This window comes from Xenopus laevis, chromosome 9_10L (genome assembly GCF_017654675.1).
Source record: "Xenopus laevis strain J_2021 chromosome 9_10L, Xenopus_laevis_v10.1, whole genome shotgun sequence".
In the NCBI taxonomy this organism is placed as follows: domain Eukaryota; kingdom Metazoa; phylum Chordata; class Amphibia; order Anura; family Pipidae; genus Xenopus; species Xenopus laevis.
Window position 1 is genome coordinate 13,207,217 of NC_054387.1, and position 20,979 is coordinate 13,228,195.

Genomic DNA, 20,979 nt, shown 5'->3' on the forward strand with positions numbered 1-20,979 from the left:
GATTTTCCAAGAAAGGTTGGCGAGACGGCTAATAGAAGCCGATCTCCCTCTTTGCTTTATTTTTTTTTCTCTTTGACAAGGTGATAAAGTGGAGTTCTCTTTATCTGCAGTAATTGAATGAAGCGCCTCTGAATCCAACACTTATTTAGGAAGGAAAAAAAAAACTGCTGATCTGGCGATTCTTCTCCAGTGATGTTAAAATTATTCCGGTGAGATCTTTTTTTTTTTTATTTATTCCTCTTGTAAAATAAAAATAGGTCACGCTGACAAATAAATACACCTGCTAGAAATGATGCAAATCAGGTGTAAAGTTACAGTGCTTTGATATCTGCATTGTGAGTATGTTTAGCGTGATAGTAACAAGAAAGTCACAAGCCCTTCCATATAGATTTCCACCTGATGAAGGGGGAACACCCCCAAAATATTGTGCCGCTAATAAACACACAAGGGGCTTGCCCCCTGTTTGAATCGCCTTGAGTGCCGGTACCTAATTTTTCCTGTATATTTGGCGTGACTCACAAGTGGCATTGGTATAAGGTCAGTATAAATACAAGCCATGAGGCCCTAATTAATGAGTACTTTTAATATATATTGGTAAAACAGAACAACCTCTGGATATGTTGGGGGCCCTAAAATCAATTTGCTGTGGGGGCCCCCATTTCAAAAGAGGTGGGCCCCCTTGAAAGTCCAGAACAGGCGAAATGCGGAAGTGGCAAAAAGCCGAACTGGCAAAAAGACCCAAAGCTGCGAATATAGCCGGAGCCGAAGTCCCGAAGCGGTTTTTTAAAAAAATTGGAGTTCTGAAGTGGCAAAAAGACCCGGAGTCACGAAAACAGACGAAATTGAAGTCCTGAAGCGGCAAAAAGACCCGATGTCATGAAAACAGCGGAAACTAAAGTCCTGAAGCGGCAAAAAGACCTGAAGTCATGAAAACAGCCGAAATTTAAGTCCTGAAGCAGCGAAAAGACCCGAAGTTACGATAGGAGGCAAAGTTGAAGTCCTGAAGCCACGAGTTCAATTCTACTGAATACCAATGTGTGTTTTTTTATTTTTTTTGTATTATTTTAATACTCTATATGCCGCTGCCACCAATGTTTTTTTTTTTAAATTCTCTGGGGCCCCAATTTTTTTTTAACTTGTAAAACTCTGGGGGCCCTGGCACCAATGTTTTTTTTAAAAAAAACTTTTATGGGAGGCCCTGGCACCAATGGTTTTTTTTTTAAAATATAGCGGGGCCCAGTTCACCAATTATTTTTATTACCTTGTAGGGGGGCCCTGACCACCCATTTTAAAAAAAAAAACTTTTATGGGGGGCCCTGGCACCACAGTTTTTTTTAACTTATAAGGGGGACTTGACCATCAATAGCTTTTTATAACTTGTGTTTGTGGGGGGGTTACCTGTGTGGTCTTTTAACTGAGGTATGGAGTGGGCGGGATCTGGGTGGGGCTTAGGGGGTAGGGTGGGGCTTAGGGGGTAGGGTGGGGCTTAGGGGGTAGGGTGGGGCTTAGGGGGTAGGGTGGGTGGGGCCCCGTGATTTATGCGGTGATTTGAGCGGGCGGCCCTGGGTTGAGCTATGGGAGAGCACCTGTGGACCTCCCCCGCCTGCCCCTCATGAATACAAAACCACCAATTGCAGGTAGAGCTGTATTCATGGGGCAGCTCAACTTTGGACCTGCAGAATTTTATCTAGTGCGGTGGGTAGGGTATAAAGTCTAAAAATATGGCGGATTGAGCTGGTTGACCAATTCTGCTATACCATCTGACACTAAGAGGGAGGGCGGTATATAGTGGTTTACAATAAATCTGACTCATACGAATAGAATGATGCGTAAATGGATGGGAGGAAGGGGCCTAGATGTAGCATTTGAACATATTTTGGCCAAAATGTGAGCACTGGAGACGCTGGGGTGTAAATACTGTACAGTCAGGTTTCACTTTTTCCTCTTCATCCTTTAAAATATAAGTCAAAACAATATAAAATAATTCTTTAAAAAGCTTTGTTCTTTATTTAAATTGTACACGTTCCCTTATAGGGCATATTTTGTATAGGAGCATGAGCATGTTGCAAAGCAGTTTGTGTGGTTAGTTAATGCATGAAATACTCATCTTCTAGTATTGATCCCCTAAACATTACTAGTAATATGTGATTACTAATGGGAAGCAAAGTCTCCCTATGTTAGATAACAGCAAGATCACTGATAAGCAGCAATCCCATTGGTGAATCCTCTCGCATCTGTAATTAAGTTTAGGTCTCCTGCTTTAAAAAACCTTTGAGGAGACAGTGGGACAGATTAAAGGAAGGTTTGTGTCCTCTAATGACCGTTGGTTAGTGATGGGCGAATTTGTCCCGTTTCGCTTTGTCAAAAAATTAGCGAAACTACGGAAAATTCACGAAACACGTATTTTGACACCGCCGACAATTTGGCACACATTAAAGTCAATGACCTTGCGTTTAATTGCCGTCGGAATTATGAATTCGCGAAATTTATTCTCCGGTGGTGAAACGCAGAAATTCACCATGAATTCGCGCCTGGTGAATAAATTCACCCATCACTGCCGTTGGTACCTTGGGAACCTAAATACAAATGACAGCTTTATAAACTTGTCCTTTAATGCACCTTTATAAATATCTACATTTCTCTTACAGCATCTGCTTTGTCATCTATATTCTTGCTACATCTTGGGGTTTAAAAATATTTACAAGGATTTGAATAGTAACGTAGCGGTGCCTAAGCTAAAATTACAAATTAGCGTAACTCCTGCTAAACAGCTATATACTGTATATATGTATCCTTATCAATTACAGTGATTGGTCTTAGATGGGAAAAGTTACAAATGTGCAATATTTCTACCTGGGGTCTGTGGTTTTAACCCTTTTGCCACTGCCAGTATGCCCATAAATGTGATAATGTGGTACCTCTGTCCATTAGTGATGGGCAAATTTCCCGCGAGATTAGTGAAATGGTGAAAAATTTGCGAAACGCGAATTTTGACGGCGGCGACAATTTAACGCATGTCCGTTAATTGTTGCTGGTGTCTGAATTGTCGCCGGCGAATTTGTCGTTGCAATTTCACGAATGTATTGGCCGGCGGTGAAATGCAGAAATTCACGCCCATCACTACTGTCCACTTTTGAAGAAAGAAGAGCAAAGTCTCAATTATAGACTCAATGGGGAGCATATATCAACACAATCATTAGTGCTGCGCCATCAGAATTCTGCACTGAAAACTGTTTTTCAAAAGAACAAATGGATTTTTCAATATTTAATTTTGAAATCTGACATGGGGGCTAGACATATTGTTAGTTTCCCAGGTGCCCCCAGTCATGCGACTTGTGCTGTGATAAACTTCAGTCACGATTTACTGCAAGTTGGAGTGATATCACCCCCTCCCTTCCCTCCCCAAAAGCCAATCAGCAGAACAAGGAAAAGGTAAACACATAACAGCTCCCTAACACAAGATAACAGCTACCTGGTAGATCCTAGAACAGCACTCAATAGTAAAAGAGATTTGCCCGGTTTATTGACAATGGGCAACCCTGCAGCTCTCATCACCCTGAATCTGAAAGTAGCTCCAGAAGTCCCACAGAAAGTTGTGTCAATAGGTGCGCCCATCAAATCAGATGCAATGCTGTTTTGAGTAGTATCTCTGGAAACAATGAACCCCCCTTCCTCTGAAACTGCTAGATCCAACTAGCACCCACTTTGTGTCCAAACACAAATGCATCCATGTTGATGTATCTGGTGCAATTGTAGTGGCTGCAGCTTGGAGTGTGGCCACTATGACACTGGAATTATGGGTAAAAACTAGAGATTCACCGAATCCAGGATTTGGCCTTTTTCAGCAGGATTCAGATTCGGCCGATTCCTTCTGCCGGATGAACCGAATCTGAATCCTGATTTGCATATGCCCCTAATTTGCATATGCAAATTAGCGGTGGGAAGGGAAATCACATCACTTCTTGTCACAAAGCAAGGAAGTAAAACATTTTTCATCTTCACACCCCTTATTTGCATATGCAAATGAAGGACTCGGGGGTTCGGACGAATCCAAAATAGTGGATTTGGTGCATCCCTAGTAAAAACCCTGTTGACTTGCATCTATAAATTGCATTTGTGTTTTTAAGTTACCTCAATAGTATCAAAAGTGCCTTGTAGGGAGTTTCGCCGTAGAAATGACGCCCATAGACTACAATGGGAGAAACCAAATGTTGTACGTCAAAAAAAAAAGATGTGCATCAAAAAAAATTCTCCACGCGTCAAAAACTTTTAACATTTTTAGCTGGAGGCGAATTTTTGGCAAAGCGAAATGGGTCAAATTCTTGCACTCAGGGACATGACAGCCGGCTCTATAGATACTACAGTAGCAAGGTCTGACTGGCCCAGTTCAGACCCTATCCCTACCTGTAGGTATTGATGCTCCCCCCACGACCTTCCCTTCCGCCATTGGCGAAGTCTAGATGCACGCGGAGAGGAGCAAGGCGGAAAAGGACTGCTTGGGGAGCTAGTAGATAGCAGGGGCCCCTGAGCGGGTGTGGGGGCCCATGGGGGAGCAGCCCCACACCAGCTCTTTAACACTCGCTCCTCTTCCATGTGCACCTAGACTTCGCTGTTTGGGGAGGCAAGGCAGTGGGGAGGGGAGCGGCAGTACCTATAGGTAGGGATTGGGTCTGACCCTGGTTTTGGCCAGATTGTCTAACAATGGAGCAATGTACAAAGCTGAAACTACAACAGGAGAAACCTTCATAGAAGCTGGTAAAACAAAGAAGGTAAAAAAAATAACCCATTATCTGCATTATCTAAAGCCACTGACCTTCAGGGCAACTGTCGATCTTTCTCATTTATATATAAGTAGATATATGTAATGATTAGGGATGTAGCGAACTGCCGTTTATGTGTTCGCGAACGCCGTTCGCGAACACCGGCAAAAAATGCGAACAGTTCGCGAACAGTTCGCGAACAGTTCGCGAACAGTTCGCGAACTTCGAACATCCGCAAATCGTTCGATTCGAACGATCGAAGGATTTTAATCGTTCGATCGAAGGATTTTCGTTCGAATCGAACGATCGAAGCCATTCGATCGAATGATTTCATTCAATCCAATGGCTTCGATCGTTCGATTCAAACGAAAATCCTTCAATTTTAGCGGTCGAAGGAATCGAATGGTCGAATGGTCGAACGATTTTTGTTCGAATCGAACGCGAACGCCTATTGGCGAACGTCGAGCGACGTTCGCGAACATTCGGCGGACGTGAACAGTCGAAGTTCGCGCGAACTAGTTCGCCTGCGAACAGTTCGCTACATCCCTAGTAATGATGATAATCACAACGATATAGGGAGATTCCGACAGACAGTATAAGTTATTCATGCATGCCACCATCAAAGCATATTGATTGGAAATCAAGAACTTATTGGGAGTAATCTCCCCCTGCCCAAATCAATACCCGTTTGGCAGTGTTGGCCGGGATCACTTTAGTCCCTGTTTGCTTCTCATTTTAAATACAAATGGGCTGTTGCTTTCTACTAATGATTCTACTGTTAGTTTGCTAATGTTAAAAGACATTAATAGGGGAACCTGAATCTACTTGTCACTGAGCAAGTCAACAGCAGCAGCCGGAAAACGGAACAGATGCCAGACTGTCCCACGGGGAAGATTACAGTATAGATCATTCGTTATTGGTTAAGTGAGCTGAAAACGACTGACGGTTTTAGAAACAACTTAGCTCTTAGTGCCTGAGATATACATTATATATATATATATATAAAATATATATATTCTCTGACTCCTGAAACAATGTAGCAGAAGCCAGCTTATTAACTTAGACTGCTTTTAGTAGCAATTACATTTGCACAATGGAAGCAGATCCCGCAACTGCGGGGGTACAAGGTCCTGGTGGGGGGCTACTTCCTCAGCTGGGTGGCTCATCGGCGACCAGCGGGTATGGGCGTTGCAGGAACGCAAGTGAGCTGAAGGTACTGTATGTGCAGCGGAAGAATCACTTTTCATCCGTGAATCTTTTGTAGGGGGCTCAGGCTACTGAAGTTAAATCCCTGCATTTACATATAACTTTAAAAACATTAAAAAAATTTAATTATCATTAAATAGGGGAACTATCGAGAAAATGAAAATTTAATATTAGCTTCAGCATAAGAAACTTTCTAAATACAATCAATTAAAAATTCTGAACCGTAATCAAGTTTATCTTCACTATTCCTCTCTCAGCATCTGTTTCTCCTCATTCTGTCTTGCAGTAGTTGGGTGTAGAGTCCCAGGGTCAGACTGGGGGCCCAGGGCTGACCAGTGCATGAAGGCACTGCTCGGCGCGCATATGCAAACGGCGCCCCCTCGCCACGCATGCGCACACAGCGCTACATGGCGCCGATTTTTTTTTTTTAAAAAAAAGGAGCATTGGGAGAGGGGGTCTGGCCCATGAGGGTCGGGCCCACTGGGTTTTTTCCTAGTGTCCCGCCGGACCAATCCGACACTGTAGAGTCCTGCAGAGGGTCGGGTACATGTGGGTATCCTCGGGTTACCTGCAAAAAAAATGGTTACCCAGCGGAATGAGGTAGGATTTTCAGATGCAGGTATAGATTGGGGTCTGCGGGTCGCGGGTCTCATCTAAATTTCTTTTACTATGTTATATTGTCTATATTTTACTCCTTTTACATTTTTACAAAACTTGTTTCTGTCCCCGCTCACTTTTGATGATGTCACAACAGCAAAATCACTTCCTGTTTGATGGTGGTCGGCGGGTTGTGGATAAGGCAGTTGCGGGTCCAGGTCGGGTAGCGGATCAAAGTGGGTAAATATGCGGATTGCAGTTTGGGTCGCGGGCTGCGGGGGGCGGGTTTGAGACGGTATACACAATCCAACAACTTCCTTCTGCCTTTATGCTCTGACAAATAGTTTATATTTACCGATGTGAGATGCTCAATGTTAGCTCTGCTGCAATCATGAGCTACCGTATAATTACACACAAAAATGGGCACATTTCAATCAATGCTTCTGCAAAAAATCCAAGGTTTTTCTTTTATTTAAGGTGAGAACTCAGCTGCGGGTTCAAGTCGGGTCCGAGTCTTAGAAATGTCAGATGAATAATCCAATATATCTTATAGGGGGGCTCCTTTTGCCTAGAAGATGTATTAGAGCTCACTCTATTCAAATCACCAGAAATCATGTCTCTCTACATGCAGAATTTGTGCAAAAGGCTGTTATTTTGTTAGATTTTGTTTGTACTGAAATCAGTTATTTGAGTGAGCTCTAATTCATCTGCTAGGAAAGGAATCCCCCTATAAAATATATTGGATCATTCATCTGACACCCAACTGCTGCACGAAGACAGAATGAAGAGAAACAGATGCTGAGAGAGGGATAGTGAAGATAAACTTGATTATTTCAGAAACAATGCAGAATGTTTAATTGATTGAATTTAGAAAGTTTCTTGCTTCGGTATGAGGAAGCTTATATGACATTTTCACGATAGTTCCCCTTTAATGCGAAAGTTGCCTGCAATTGTATTTCCTTTCTTTTAACAACAACAAGAGTTTTTGGGGGGCTGCCGCTGCAGATCCCCTTTAAGGATGAAGGAATTTGTTTGGTCAGTCAGGTCTTCTCAGGTTCAAGTACAGAGAATGGAGTTTTCTTATTAAGGATAAACGTGTATCATAAACTGAGCAGAGACCCCCGGGTGTCCCTTACTGTTAAAAATCCTTCCAGTAAGGGCTTGAGAGGAATAATGTCTTGAATCAGGAGTCCTTAGTGAGAAGGTGCAGCATTTGGGATCATTTGATGAGACCTGACTGTGGACTGTGCATTTTTGAACTCCTTAATGAAACTGGAAATCCAGCCAAAAAGCTCCTGCGAGTCTTGATCCTCTTCCTCTCCAAATTTTTGCTGAAAGAGAAAATAAATAAAGGATGCAATGAATCAGTAAATAGGCTGACACACGTTATCTTGTATATTAAACCTTGCATAGCAGCATTTCTCTTATTTCTACAGCTCCATAAAAATCTTTTTAATTGCTCCATAATCCTCCAATGAGAATCCAGCTTTCCCAGTGCATTCATATGTAAATTTTCTCTCATCATTACCCAGTATCCCAGTCACACCAACGCCTGGTTTCTTGGGTAAGTTGTATTCTAGCAACTATATAGCTGCTCATTCAAAAACCATCAAAAAATGAATGACCAACTCTAAATTATCTCAGTACATCCCTAAAGTTATTTAAAGGTGAACTGCCCCTTTATGTTCGGGGTTCCCACTTTGGAGAGCTAGGGGGTCGCAAATGGGAACGTTTTATGGAAGCTTTCAGTATCTTTAACAAATGTTTTAAAGTAACACTATAAAATAATTCACAAATACATATAAGTAAAGCACAGGAACTAGGAGTTTTGCCGCCGGCGAATAAATTTGCAAAACTGCAGCGAAAATTTGCATTCAAGTTTTGGACACACGGCAGAAAACCTGCTCGCGTCAACATTATTTGGACGCCCATTGACTTTAACGCTGGCATCAAAATTGCAGAGTTGATGCGGGCGTCAAAAACGGATAAATTCGCCCATCACTATGTAAAAATAATGGAATGTCAGTAAAATGTTACTGTTTCTGTGATAACAACAAGTACTTTGTTTTTTTAGGTATCAATTAGTGATGAGCGAATCTGTACTGCTTCACTTAGTTGGAAAATTTGCGAAACGCCGAAAAAATTTGCAAAATGGCAAAAAATTTGTGAAATGATTTGAAGTCAATGGACGTCAAAATTACTTTGACTATTTTTACAAGTAACAATTTTTATACGCGCAACTATTTTTACAAGTAACAATTTTTATACGCGCGACTATTTATACACGTGCCAATTTTTATACGCGCCACTATTTTTACAAGTGATTATTTTTATACGCGCGACTATTTTTACAAGTAACAATTTTTATACGCACGACTATTTTTACAAGTGACAATTTTTACACACGCTACTATTTTTACAAGTGATTATTTTTATATGCGTGGCTATTTGGTCCAAATGCATTAAATTCAATGGGCGTCCAAATAATTTATACCCTATATATATAATCCCCTTGCCTGCCCCACTGTGACATCATGGAAGCGGTGGGGCCTATGTAATATATAAAAAGTTGTGCATAGAGGCAGAAGTGGGGCAGAAGAAGGCTGAAGACATTGTACAGAAGTCGGCCCGAACCCTCGTGACCAGTGTCCGACTAGGTGACCAGGGGCCCCCACACACCCCTGTGCCCCCTGCAGAAGCCACAAAGTCTCCTTTGCCCCCTTCCTTCCTTGCGGCCAGTTACCAGGGGCAGCAAAAAGCTGCCGCCTGTAACTTTAAGAGCCATATTTCTGTTTTTTAAAAATGAAAAAACACCTCCGCTAGTGCAGACAGTGCTATATCGCACAATGCACTAGAGATGTGCCCCCTTTGACCTGCTCCGATGCTGAAGTTTTAAGTGCGGAGCTGCTGTCGACTGAACGCAGGTAGAACGCACCGTGTTGTGTTCAACATCAGAGAGAATGGCTGTTAAGCTTCAGATTGGAATTTTTGGAATCGTCAAAACTTGTTTTTATCTTTGCCTGACATGACGTTCTTCCGTCAAGAATTTATTTTAGTAAAAATCTCCCAAATATTTTTCATTTAGACCTTGGATACTGATACGGGGTATATAGTCCCAGTGAGGTTTGTTATTTTGACTGGAGTGGGCAGAGTTCAGCTTTACTGCAAGACTCCTAGGAAAGAGCTGTCCGTAGGCTGATTCCAATTAGACCTCTATTGCTGCCAGGATTTCAAGATGTTTTCGGACAGTTGGCCCATTTCAGGTAAACAAGGGTAAGTCTTGTGTAATTAGAATCAATGGGAAGTACTGACACAATTACCCATCTTTCCCGCATTTGCGCATTCAAAGGAGCAGCAACTCTTATATTCGTATTGTTCATTTACATTGCAGGAAAGAGTTGTAACATTGGCTGGTTGTGTTTGAGTCTGAATAACTAAAAAGAAATAGTAATTTTTAACTGTATTCTGTCAAAATAATAAAGCAGGACAGGACTGCTGCTTACAATGGGGATCAGATAGGATCTGTGCAGCCACTGAGACAGAATAATCTGCTAAACAGACAGCTAGAATCTCAGCCATAAAGCAGGGCACGACTGTTGCTTACAATAGGGATCAGATAGGATCTGTGCAGCCACTGGGACAGAATGCTCTGTTATACAGATAGCTAGAATCTCAGCCATAAAGCAGGGCAGGACTGCTGCTTACAATGGGGATCAGATAGGATCTGTGCAGCCACTGAGACAGAATAATCTGCTAAACAGACAGCTAGAATCTCAGCCATAAAGCAGGGCACGACTGTTGCTTACAATAGGGATCAGATAGGATCTGTGCAGCCACTGGGACAGAATGCTCTGTTATACAGATAGCTAGAATCTCAGCCATAAAGCAGGGCAGGACTGCTGCTTACAATGGGGATCAGATAGGATCTGTGCAGCCACTGGGACAGAATGCTCTGTTATACAGATAGCTAGAATCTCAGCCATAAAGCAGGACAGGACTGCTGCTTACAATGGGGATCAGATAGGATCTGTGCAGCCACTGGGACAGAATACTCTCCCATAAAGCAGGACAGGACTGCTGTAGACTTAACTATTCACAAAGTAACTATCACGTTCCTAGAATAGAAGTAAAGAAGTAATAATGTTATTATACCAGGACTTCGGAGTAAAGTTTCTTCAATTCACAGGATTTGTTAGACAATCCTTCTTGTTGCGCCTGATAAACATCAAGGATATTCTGGGGAAACAATAAAACCAATGAAATTATTATGCCCAAGCAATAGGGAATCTCTTGATTTAGAGAGAAGCAGAAATACTGTACATGTAGCTTTGGCATGATATCACTGTATTAGCCCTTTCTGATAATAATGACACTAATAAAGATGTTTCACTTTTCTTCATTAATAGCAAATTGGTGCTTATTTGTCATTTAAATGCACAGTCTGTGGATCAGGTTCTTGATAAGCGTGAATGAAGCATAAATTGTTAGGGAAGGTAATGGGTAGAAGGGGAGGAGGGGTTGAATGATTTCCCTTCTTTTCCAAAGAAAATATACCTCCTGAATAACAGCAAATGATGAAGCAGAATGAGAATAAGCGGCATAGTGAAGGTTAAACAGGTACAGAGGAAAAAGCACCACTATCCATAGGAGACTATAAAGGCATGAAGGGTTATTCTCATCAGTCAAGGGACACCGTAGTGAAATTTGGAGTGGAAGCCTCCCAGGCAATAAAATAGGCTATACCTACTTTTACCCAACTATTTATTCTTGATGGAGCACATGATCCACTCTCTGAGTTAGTCCGTGGCTACACAGCTTGTTTGCTTGCTTGGTGAGCTTCAACCCAAACTTAAAATGTTGAATTTAATGAGGATGAGTCACAATGAGAACTGATTAGTCAATCTAAGGATTTATTTTCATAATCTACTTGTTAATCTGCTTTCAGTGGTATCATCAATGCTTCAGCTACACCCAAAGAGCATGTTTGGAGGTCCCACCATCTTGATGACATCACTGATGACATCATCTTCTTGCCATGATGCAGAGGAAGGAACTCCAGTTAACTAGCCTGGGGCGTCAATAACACATGGGGGCAAATTCACTAACAATCGTAGTTTAGCCAGGCGCAACTTCGCTGTGCTTCGCCGCACTTCGCCAGGCGTAGTTTCGCCAGCGCTCCGCAAATTCACTACAATCCGAAGTTGCGCTCAGGGGTAGCGTAAGGTTGCGAAGTTGCGCTAGCGTTGATTCGCTATGTAAAGCGAAGTTACGCTAGTGAAGGCTAATTTGCATACGGCGCGAAATTCAAATTTCAATGGAGGAACACGTATCAGCACTACAAATGCCTAGAAAACCTTCAAATCAGCAAATAAAAATTTTATTTTGCCCTACACATGTGCCCACTGTCTAGGTAAGTTGCCATGAGTCAGGAAATGTAGGGGGGAAGGAGGGGAGCCCCAAGAAATTTTTCAATCTTTTTCAGCCTATCACCCATCATGTAGAAAACACGCCAGCGTTTTTTGAGACTTAGAAAAAAATGTGACTTTTTTTTTAAACAATCCCTATCTACTCTATTGCGCTTCGCCAGGTCTGAGGTGGCGAAGGAAGTCTAGCGTAAAAGGTAGCGTTCAGTACACTGCGCAAGTTAGTGAATTTGCGTAGTTACGTCGCTAGCGAAAATTCGCCTGGCGTAAGGGTGCGAAGTAAGACTAGCGAAACTACGCCAGCGTTCGTTAGTGAATTTGCGCAGTAACGAAAATGCCAAACGCTAGCGAATTAATGCTAGCGTTTGGCTCTTCGGCGCTTAGTGAATTTGCGCCATGGTGTCTACTGAACAGACACCACCTCTATGGAGATTTGTAGGCCACACCAAAAAGTGAGCAGTGAATACTCCTACTCATGCACATCCATATACACTTCTTTTTTGTTTTATTTGTAACTGTCCCATTAAGTTATGTCAGAACCATCAGCATAACATCAGACACGGTTATGTCTTGGAAAACACTATGGCATCTTCTTAGTATTTCAATCTCAATCATCTCAAGCTCTTAGCCACCATAGACTTTGGTCATGAGCCTGGTCAGCTCATACATAGATGCCACAGCACAATGGCTATAGAGGAGAATGCCAGACACGTTCATTCATGGCAAAATCCATATTATTGATGCCATCTGTGCTTATACAGGTCATGTGCATTGCATTATGGGAAATGACTGCTCCTCTGTTAATAAATGTCCCCTTTCACTGTGTAAAAGCTGAACTGAGAAAAAGGTGATTAGACACGAGCTGAGCAGTAATTATTGGTGCTGAGGAAGAACAGTTTAATGGAATATTTAAAGGTAATAACCTACCAGTCAGCGGAGGCAGCTTGATTAAGGGATTTGTGCAGAGAAAGACTTTAGAATTTCAGACTAATAGCGGAATTGTGAGAGGGTTCGATGAGTTGCTTTGTGCAGTTTGCTGATAAGGTGCATCGATTTAGGGAAACAAGTTTAGTCTAGCGCTTCTTCTAGTTTATAGGACAGCGGAAAGTTTCGACAGAGACCAGTGGAGAGAGAGAGAAAGTGTTAGCAACTCACATTTACACTCCGGTGACTCTTTAATGGGGCCATTTAGAGAGAACAGAGAAGACAGAGTCAAGACAAATTGCAAGCCCAGCAAGATGAAAGGAAGGGATTGTTATGATGTTGAGAATACAGGGGTTATTTACTATTGCAAAGTGTCGTTTTTTTGCATTTTGCACTTAAAAAATGTCCCAGGACTCTGTGCTCCATTTGAATACAAAACATTAAGCAGCTCTGTAATCAAGAGGGGTGGATTTGGGAGAGGTATGTAGGCACCCCTCCTGCGCCCTACTAGTATCATAGCTTTATTCATTTAAATGCCGCAGCTTTATAAATGTGCGGTTAATCATACAGTAGAGTGAACATTTTGTTATAATTTTATATCCGGGAAAGAAAAAAGACAGTTTGCCTTTAAGGGACCTGGACATTATGGTGTCAATGCCAGGAAAATATAAAATCCAAGGACATATAATCTGGGTTCTACAGAGATGGTTTTATAGTCAGGAACCAAAAATGGTGGATCCCAAAGAGCTCATTTATTGCAGTTAAATTATTCTTGAGCAGTCATGGGGTGTTAGTGCTCAGTGCAGCAGACTTGAGCATTAAGTCCTATCCAAATCATTAAATCATTAATGCCACAGCTTTATCAATGTGCAGTTAATCATACAGTAGAATGTAAATTTTGTAGGGATGCACCAAATCCAATATTTTGGATTCGGCTGAACCCCCAAATCCTTTGCGAAAGATTTGGCCTGAATCCAAATCCTAATTTGCCTATGTAAATTAGGATTTGGTTCGGCCGTGCAGAAGGATTTGGCCAAATCCGAATCCTGCTAAAAAGGCCGAATCAGGAATCGAATCCTGGATTCGGTGCATCCCTAAAATTTTGTGAAAATTTAATATCCGGGAAAGAAAAAAAGGCAATTTGCTTTTATAGGACCTGGAAAACGGAGATGGTTTGATAGTCAGGAACCAAAAATAGTAGGTCCCAAAGATCTTGTTTAATGCAGTTAAGTTATCTATGAGGAGTTAAACTCATTCATTTTGTATGGGGTGTTAGTGTTCAATGCAGTTTAGCACCCTACCTGAGCATTAACACTACATTCAGGAGGATTTAGATTATTTTAAATACTGGGACAAATCATTTCAACTAGGAAACTATCCTTGAAAAAGGTCCAAATGTGGACCGAAACGTTGGTTTGATACTATGACAATAAAAATATTACATTTTAAAAGGGAGTGCTGGTCTGCTGATAATTGAGATATATATATATATATATATATATATATATATATATATATATATATATATATATATATATATATATATATATATATATATATATATATATATATATATATATATATATATATATAGCCACATATATAGATACACTAGGGCACAGGGGGTACAAGTGTATCGGGCCTGAGGGGGGGCCTGGCAGTGCTGAACAGCCGGGCCCCCCTTGACAGCGCCAAAGCTGTGTCGCCTCCTTTCCGAAGTCCCGAACAGCCGAAATGCAGAAGTACCGAAAAAGCCGAACAGCCGAAGTCCCGAAGCTGCAAAAAGACCCAAAGCCATGGAAATAGCCGAAGTCCGAAGCAGCAAAAAGACCCGAAGTCACGAAAACAGTCAAAATTGAAGTCCTGAAGTGGCGAAAAGACCCGAAGTCACGAAAACAGCTGATACGAAGTCCCAAAGCAGCTAAAAGACCCAAAGTCACGAAAGGAGGCAAAGTTGAAGTCCTGAAGCCACGAGTTCAATTCCTCTGAACACCAATGTGTGTTTTTGGGTCACCAATGTATTATTTTAATACTCTATAGGCCCCTGTTACCAATGTTTTTTTAAAAAATATTCTTTGGGGCCCCAATTTTTTTTAACTTGTAAGGGGGACCCCGGCGCCAATGTTTTTTTTTTTATATTCTTTGGGGCCCAATTTTTTTTTACTTGTAAGGGGGGCCCTGGAACCAATGTTTTTTTTTTTTAATATTCTTTGGGGCCCAATTTTTTTTTACTTGTAAGGGGGGCCCTGGAACCAATGCTTTTTTTAAAAAAAAACTTTTATGGGGGGCCCTGGCACCAATGTTTTTTTTTAATTTATAGGGGGGCCCAGGTCCCCAATAGCTTTTTATAACTTGTGTGTGTGGGGGCTCGGGGGCTGGGGGGGTGTGGCCCAGGGGCCACCAAAAAATTTTTGTACGGGGCCCTGTGATTTCTAACGGCGGCCCTGCCCTCTTGTAAATTATAAGGATATTATAAGTTACTGAGGAGTTTCATGAGGCCGAAGGCCGAGGTCATTATTATAATACACACGTTTCAGTGAGTCATGTGACAGAAATGACATCAGAACTCACCGTTTATAACTGATGACATCAGATCAGTTTATAAGGATATAATTTACAAGATATTCATGGCTTTTGTGTATTATATAGTGAATAAAGTACCCCCTCTTGTAAAATATAAGGATATTAAAAGTTACCGAGGAGTTTCATGACCATATAAAAACACGAGGCTGAAGGCCGAGTGTTTTTATACAGGTCATGGAACTCCGAGGTAACTTCTAATATCCTCATATTTTACAACTGGGGGTACTTTATTTATTATAATACACAAGTTTCAGTGAGTCATGTGACAGAAATGACATCACTACTCACCATTTATAACTGATGACCTCACTAGTCACCGTTTATAAGGATATAATTTACAAGATATTCATGGCTTTTGTGTATTATATATATATATATATATATATATTACAATTATTAACAAGTTAGCCCCTTCATTTGGTCCCATTGTCACTTCCACCTACCGACAGGTCTTTGAAAAACTGCATTTCATTGGCCGCTCCTTTCTGAAGTTTGCTCTTAAATGATTTCCGGTACTGATTAATCTTTTCCAATTCCTTGGCTGTAACTAATGGGGGGTGAAAAATAAATCACATGAAACCAATTTCAAAACAGACAAATACGTTGCTTATTTGAGGTGGGAAATGATATCATTTTGCCCAAATACATTTTCACTTCAAGTTTCTCATTGTTCCCAAGCGAGATTCAGATGATTCAGGCTGTTCATACAGGTATGGGACTCGTTATTCAGAACCGGGACCTGGGGGTTTTCTGGATAAGGGATTTTTTCATAATTTGGATGTCTGTGCAATAAGTTTACTAAAACATTAAAGGGTGGTTCACCTTAAAGTTAACTTTTAGCATGTTATAGAGTGACTTTTCCATTGGTCTTCATTATTTATTTTTAATAGTTTTTGAATTATTTGCCTTCTTCTTATGGCTCTTTCCTGATTTCAAATGGGGAGGGGGTCACTGACCCCATCTAAAAAACAAATGCTCTGTAAGGCTACAAATGTATTGTCATTGCTACTTTCTATTACTCCTCTTTCTATTCAGGCCTCTCCTATTCATATTCCAGTCTCTAATTCATATCTATGCATATGGATAATAATGCTTAAAAAAAATTCGGCAGGCGTAAATTCACAGGGAATTTCCACATGTCGCCGCCAGCGAATAAAATCACAAAACTGCCGCAAAAATTCCCTGGCGAAAATTCGCTGACGTCAAAAAATATTGGACGCGCGCTGGAAAAGTCTCTTGCGTCAAAACCATCGCGCGTCAGCATTAGTCGGACGCCCATTGACTTTAACGCAGGCGTCAAAAATGACCCAGGCATGTTTTGCGAATTTTTCACCGTTTTGCGAATTTCACTGGAAATTCACTAATTTTTCGGGGGAAGCAAAACAGGACAAATTCTCCCATCACTAATTATATCTTATTTGGAATCCGGTACAAGGAAATCATTTTTAAAAATGTGAATTAATTAATGTGTAATTTGGAGCTTTCGGGATTACGGATCCCATACTTGTATCTGATTTTATTTGAAATTCTGCTTCTTCTGCACCCAAGAATGAAATAATATTCCATGCAATGATACTGGACCTGAACCACCTTTTTTTTAAAATATTTAGAAGATCCTACATCAAACAATTTAGGGATTTATTTAAAGCCTATCTAACAAACTGTTCAGGCTCTGTTTCTGTCTGCCTATGGCATCGCTGCTGGTTGAACTCTAAAGAAAATGCTCTCACAATAAGAAAGGAATAATGTAAATAATGCAAGCGCTTACATCTATACTGACTGTGATACTGTGCTACTTTTTCATTGTGGGTAAGTAAATGATAGGGTTAAAGGAGAACTAAACCCTAAAAATTAATATGACTAAAAATGCCATATTTTATATACTGAACTTATTGCACCAGAAAATGAGGTTGGTCTGTAATATAAGCTGATGCTACAGGGCTGATTATTAAATTCCGATGCTAATTGCACTGGTTTCTGTGCTGCCATGTAGTAATTATCTGTATTAATTACTAATCAGCCTTATATTGTGACATTTCTATTCTATGTGTACTGTATATTGTGAGTGGGTCCCTAAGCTCAGTAAGTGACAGCAGCACAGAGCATGTGCAGTGAATCAGCAGAAAAGAAGATGGGGAGCTACTGGGGCATCTTTGGAGACACAGATCTTTACTGCTAAAGGGCTGTGGTTGCCTTGGGCTGGTACAGAAGCACAAAACATAATGTACAATATTTCTAGCTACTTCTTTAGTTAAGCTTTAGTTCTCCTTTAAAAGGTAGGCTGTTAAATAATGCATTTAGAGATACATTAACCATATGAATGCCGAGCCCTTTGAACTGCAGCAACTCATCCTCCCAGCAGAAAGGAGATTTGTTGTTTTTATTGATTCTTAGATATACACGGGGCGATCGATAAAGGCATTTTTTATCCTGGGGAGAGAGAGCATATTATTTTCTGTCTTGGTAAAATGCAGAGAAAATATAAACAGAGGCCGATCGCAGGGAGAAATTTCATTGTTATTTCCCAGCTGGATCTCGGCTGCTAGAATTTGTTCCAATCTGCGTTGCCGTGCGGGTGGAATGGCTTCGCGAGGCACATATACGTCTACGAGAAATTGTTCCAACGCCTTCGACCTGCCGGCTCGTTAAAGGAGCCTTAACAAACGTTCATCACAACTTCAAAACAATGAGAGTGAAGCTATTTGTCAATTAAGCGAAAAAAGGGGATTGTGGTTTAAAGGGGCAAAAAAGGGGTAGTAGAGACAAATACACTCCCCCATGCCAGTAAAACAGAGACAATAGCCATCTCAGAAGTCAATTAAAACAATGTTTTCCTCCAAACTACTGCTTTTTATCGACAGGGTTTGACTACAAGAAAATACACTTTATTTTTGTGACGACACAATTTCAGACTCTTATAAAGGTCAGATTTAAAGTCGCCACTTGCACCAAAGTGAGATTTTCTGTTGCCGCGTTCTGCCATGCGTTAGTAACGCTTTCTAGTAGGATATGGATACAGGGAGATATGTCTGGTGCAGGAAGGCTAAAAATACCCCTCTCCAGTAATCAGGTCATCTGTATCCCATAGATAAATAATGCATTTAAATATCCCACGTGCGACAAGATCTCTTCCTTCTGCTCCGTCTCTCTGGATTTGCACAATATAATGATAAACCCCAGGGGAGGTCTTAAATGGCTCAGTCCTTTCCCTTCCCTTTGTGAGGCTGCAGGCTTTTACTCCATGATTATCAGCAAGGGCAAGTATAGGAGTTGTTTCACTATATTATATATATTATATTATATAAACCCCTGGCACACGCTCTGGGCTGCTGTCAGCATGAGCTTAGGGACTGACTCACACAAAAAACATATATATATATATATATATATATATATATATATATATATATATATATATATATCTATATATCTATAGATATATATCTATAGATATATATATATATATATCAGTATACAAGGCTAATTACTAATTAACACAACACATTACAAGGAAGCACCTGTAGCATCAACTTCTATGGTCGATGAACCTGCTCAACGATTTCCCACAATCCCTAAGCTTAGCTTGTTAACAGCAGCCCAGAGCTCACTGAGCATGTGCAGTGCCACTGACACACAAATGATGGCCTAACACGATCCAAGATGGGGGAACTGCTGGGAGCAAATTTGAAGGGCTGGATCATAACTGTTATAAGGCTGCTGAACCGCTAATTTGGTATATTAAGTTCAATATATAAAATACAGAATGTCTATCCATATCATATCATTTTCATTGGTGATTGGCGAATAAATTGGCCTGGCGTGAATTTGCAGCAAATTTTTCTCGTTTTGCTGGAGGGGAATACATTCGCAAAAATTCGCCGGCGTCAAAAAATTTAGGGTGCATGTCCGAAAAATTGCTCGCATCGTAAATCGCCACGCCCATTGACTTAAACACCGGTTTCAAAATTTACTTTACGGATGCACATCCAAAATAATCACTAATTTTCATTTAGAGACCCTAGTCTTGCAATCTCGCTTAGAAAAGAGGATAATTGGCCACATTCCTTGCAGTGGCTTAACTAGGTGTAAATGGGCCCCACAGCAAATACATTTTAGGACCCCAACATATGCAAAGGTTGTCCTGTTTTACCAGTATATGTTGCAATTACTCATTAATTGGGGCCTCATGGGGCTTCTATTAGTGATGGCTGACCCACGGGCAAATTTTTTGATGAGCCGGATTTTTCGGAAGCGAATTTTCTTTGCGGTTTCGCAAATTTATTCCCCGTAAATTCGCGCCTGCCGAATTTATTCACCCATCACTAGCTCCTATACCTCCTGGGTATAATGTGAGAGCACATGGGCAGTTGTGTAATTACTATGGGGGCAAGGGCTGCAACTGGGTATCAACAGGGAATAGCAGAACCCAATCCTGTATGGTGGAAGCAATTGAACTTAGTGCCCACTACCCTGTAACCCAATAATCTGAATAAAGAGCCTGAACAACTTTTTAGATAGACCTGGCAGCAATTTTAAGGCTAAGGGAAGGAAGCCTTTTAAGGACTGTAATTGAAAGTGTTATGAAAGCCTGGACCGGGTCTGCGTTCTAAGAAGCTTCCAATCTATTATAAATTAATAACTATAAATGAGTTCCCCCGGAACTAAAATGAGCAAGCAATATGCCTTCCTATTCATCTGTTTCATTATATCCCGAGATTCCTATTCAGCATAGTATCGCTTTTTCAAGGTAGGGCATTGTTTGGCTTGGCTCCTTGCCCAGCAGAATATCCAGCGATATTTACATACCATCAACTTCTGCGCTCAGACCTTTGACGGAAGCTGTGAAGAAATGAATACAGAGAAGGTTTTATTTCAATGTATTTAATCGATGCGCTTTGTACGCAGGGTTTTATGAAAGTGATGGAATATTGTTTTTGATCTGCTTACCCCCAGGAACAGCTTCAAATTCTGTCAACTCTTGAGAAAATGTAGCCAATTCGGGCTCTTGTAAGAGGATCTGCTCCACAAGGGCATGCAGCAAGGTGAACCTCTTCTCCTTACTCATGAGATGGGACATCTGCCGGCACAATCAAGAGGCAATTGACAGGCCTGACAATCAATCCGTCCGTAATGCATGTATCAAGGCACAGTGTGTTCATCTCACTATGACAGATATCTGCTCCTCTCCTTCGTCCTATCAATCTGATTATTGTCTGGGAATGACTTTTATATTAAATAAATGTCCAAATATGAGGCTTAAAGGGCCAGGACGCTGCTACAAGCCGACCAAGGTGGGGTGATCGCTAAGATCATTACCAAGATCATCGGTACATTTGTTATAATTTTACATAATTTATACATTCCCTGTTTTATATAAACCTAGAATCATTGTGCCAGTGAATGGAACTGCTTATATTCTGTCCCTATGGTCAGAATTGGAGCTTCTCCACCATTAGGCCTTTTCTTTTCATAATTAAGAACAGAAA

The 20,979-nt window shown here is 41.0% G+C and overlaps 1 protein-coding gene across 1 annotated transcript in view; it reads right to left on the reverse strand.

Annotated features, from left to right (window-relative positions):
* Positions 1-7,424: 7,424 nt before the first annotated feature.
* The window catches only part of LOC108700910 (formin-I), a 65,053-nt gene continuing 51,498 nt past the window's right edge, over positions 7,425-20,979 (reverse strand). Inside the window, exons 13-17 of the mRNA XM_018234949.2 lie at positions 20,441-20,570; positions 20,300-20,332; positions 15,937-16,040; positions 10,716-10,799; positions 7,425-7,894 (exon numbers count right to left, since the gene is read on the reverse strand). Of these exons, the coding sequence (XP_018090438.1) occupies positions 7,757-7,894; positions 10,716-10,799; positions 15,937-16,040; positions 20,300-20,332; positions 20,441-20,570 (489 nt within the window). The 3' untranslated portion in view covers positions 7,425-7,756. The remainder of the gene's footprint in view (positions 7,895-10,715; positions 10,800-15,936; positions 16,041-20,299; positions 20,333-20,440; positions 20,571-20,979) is intronic.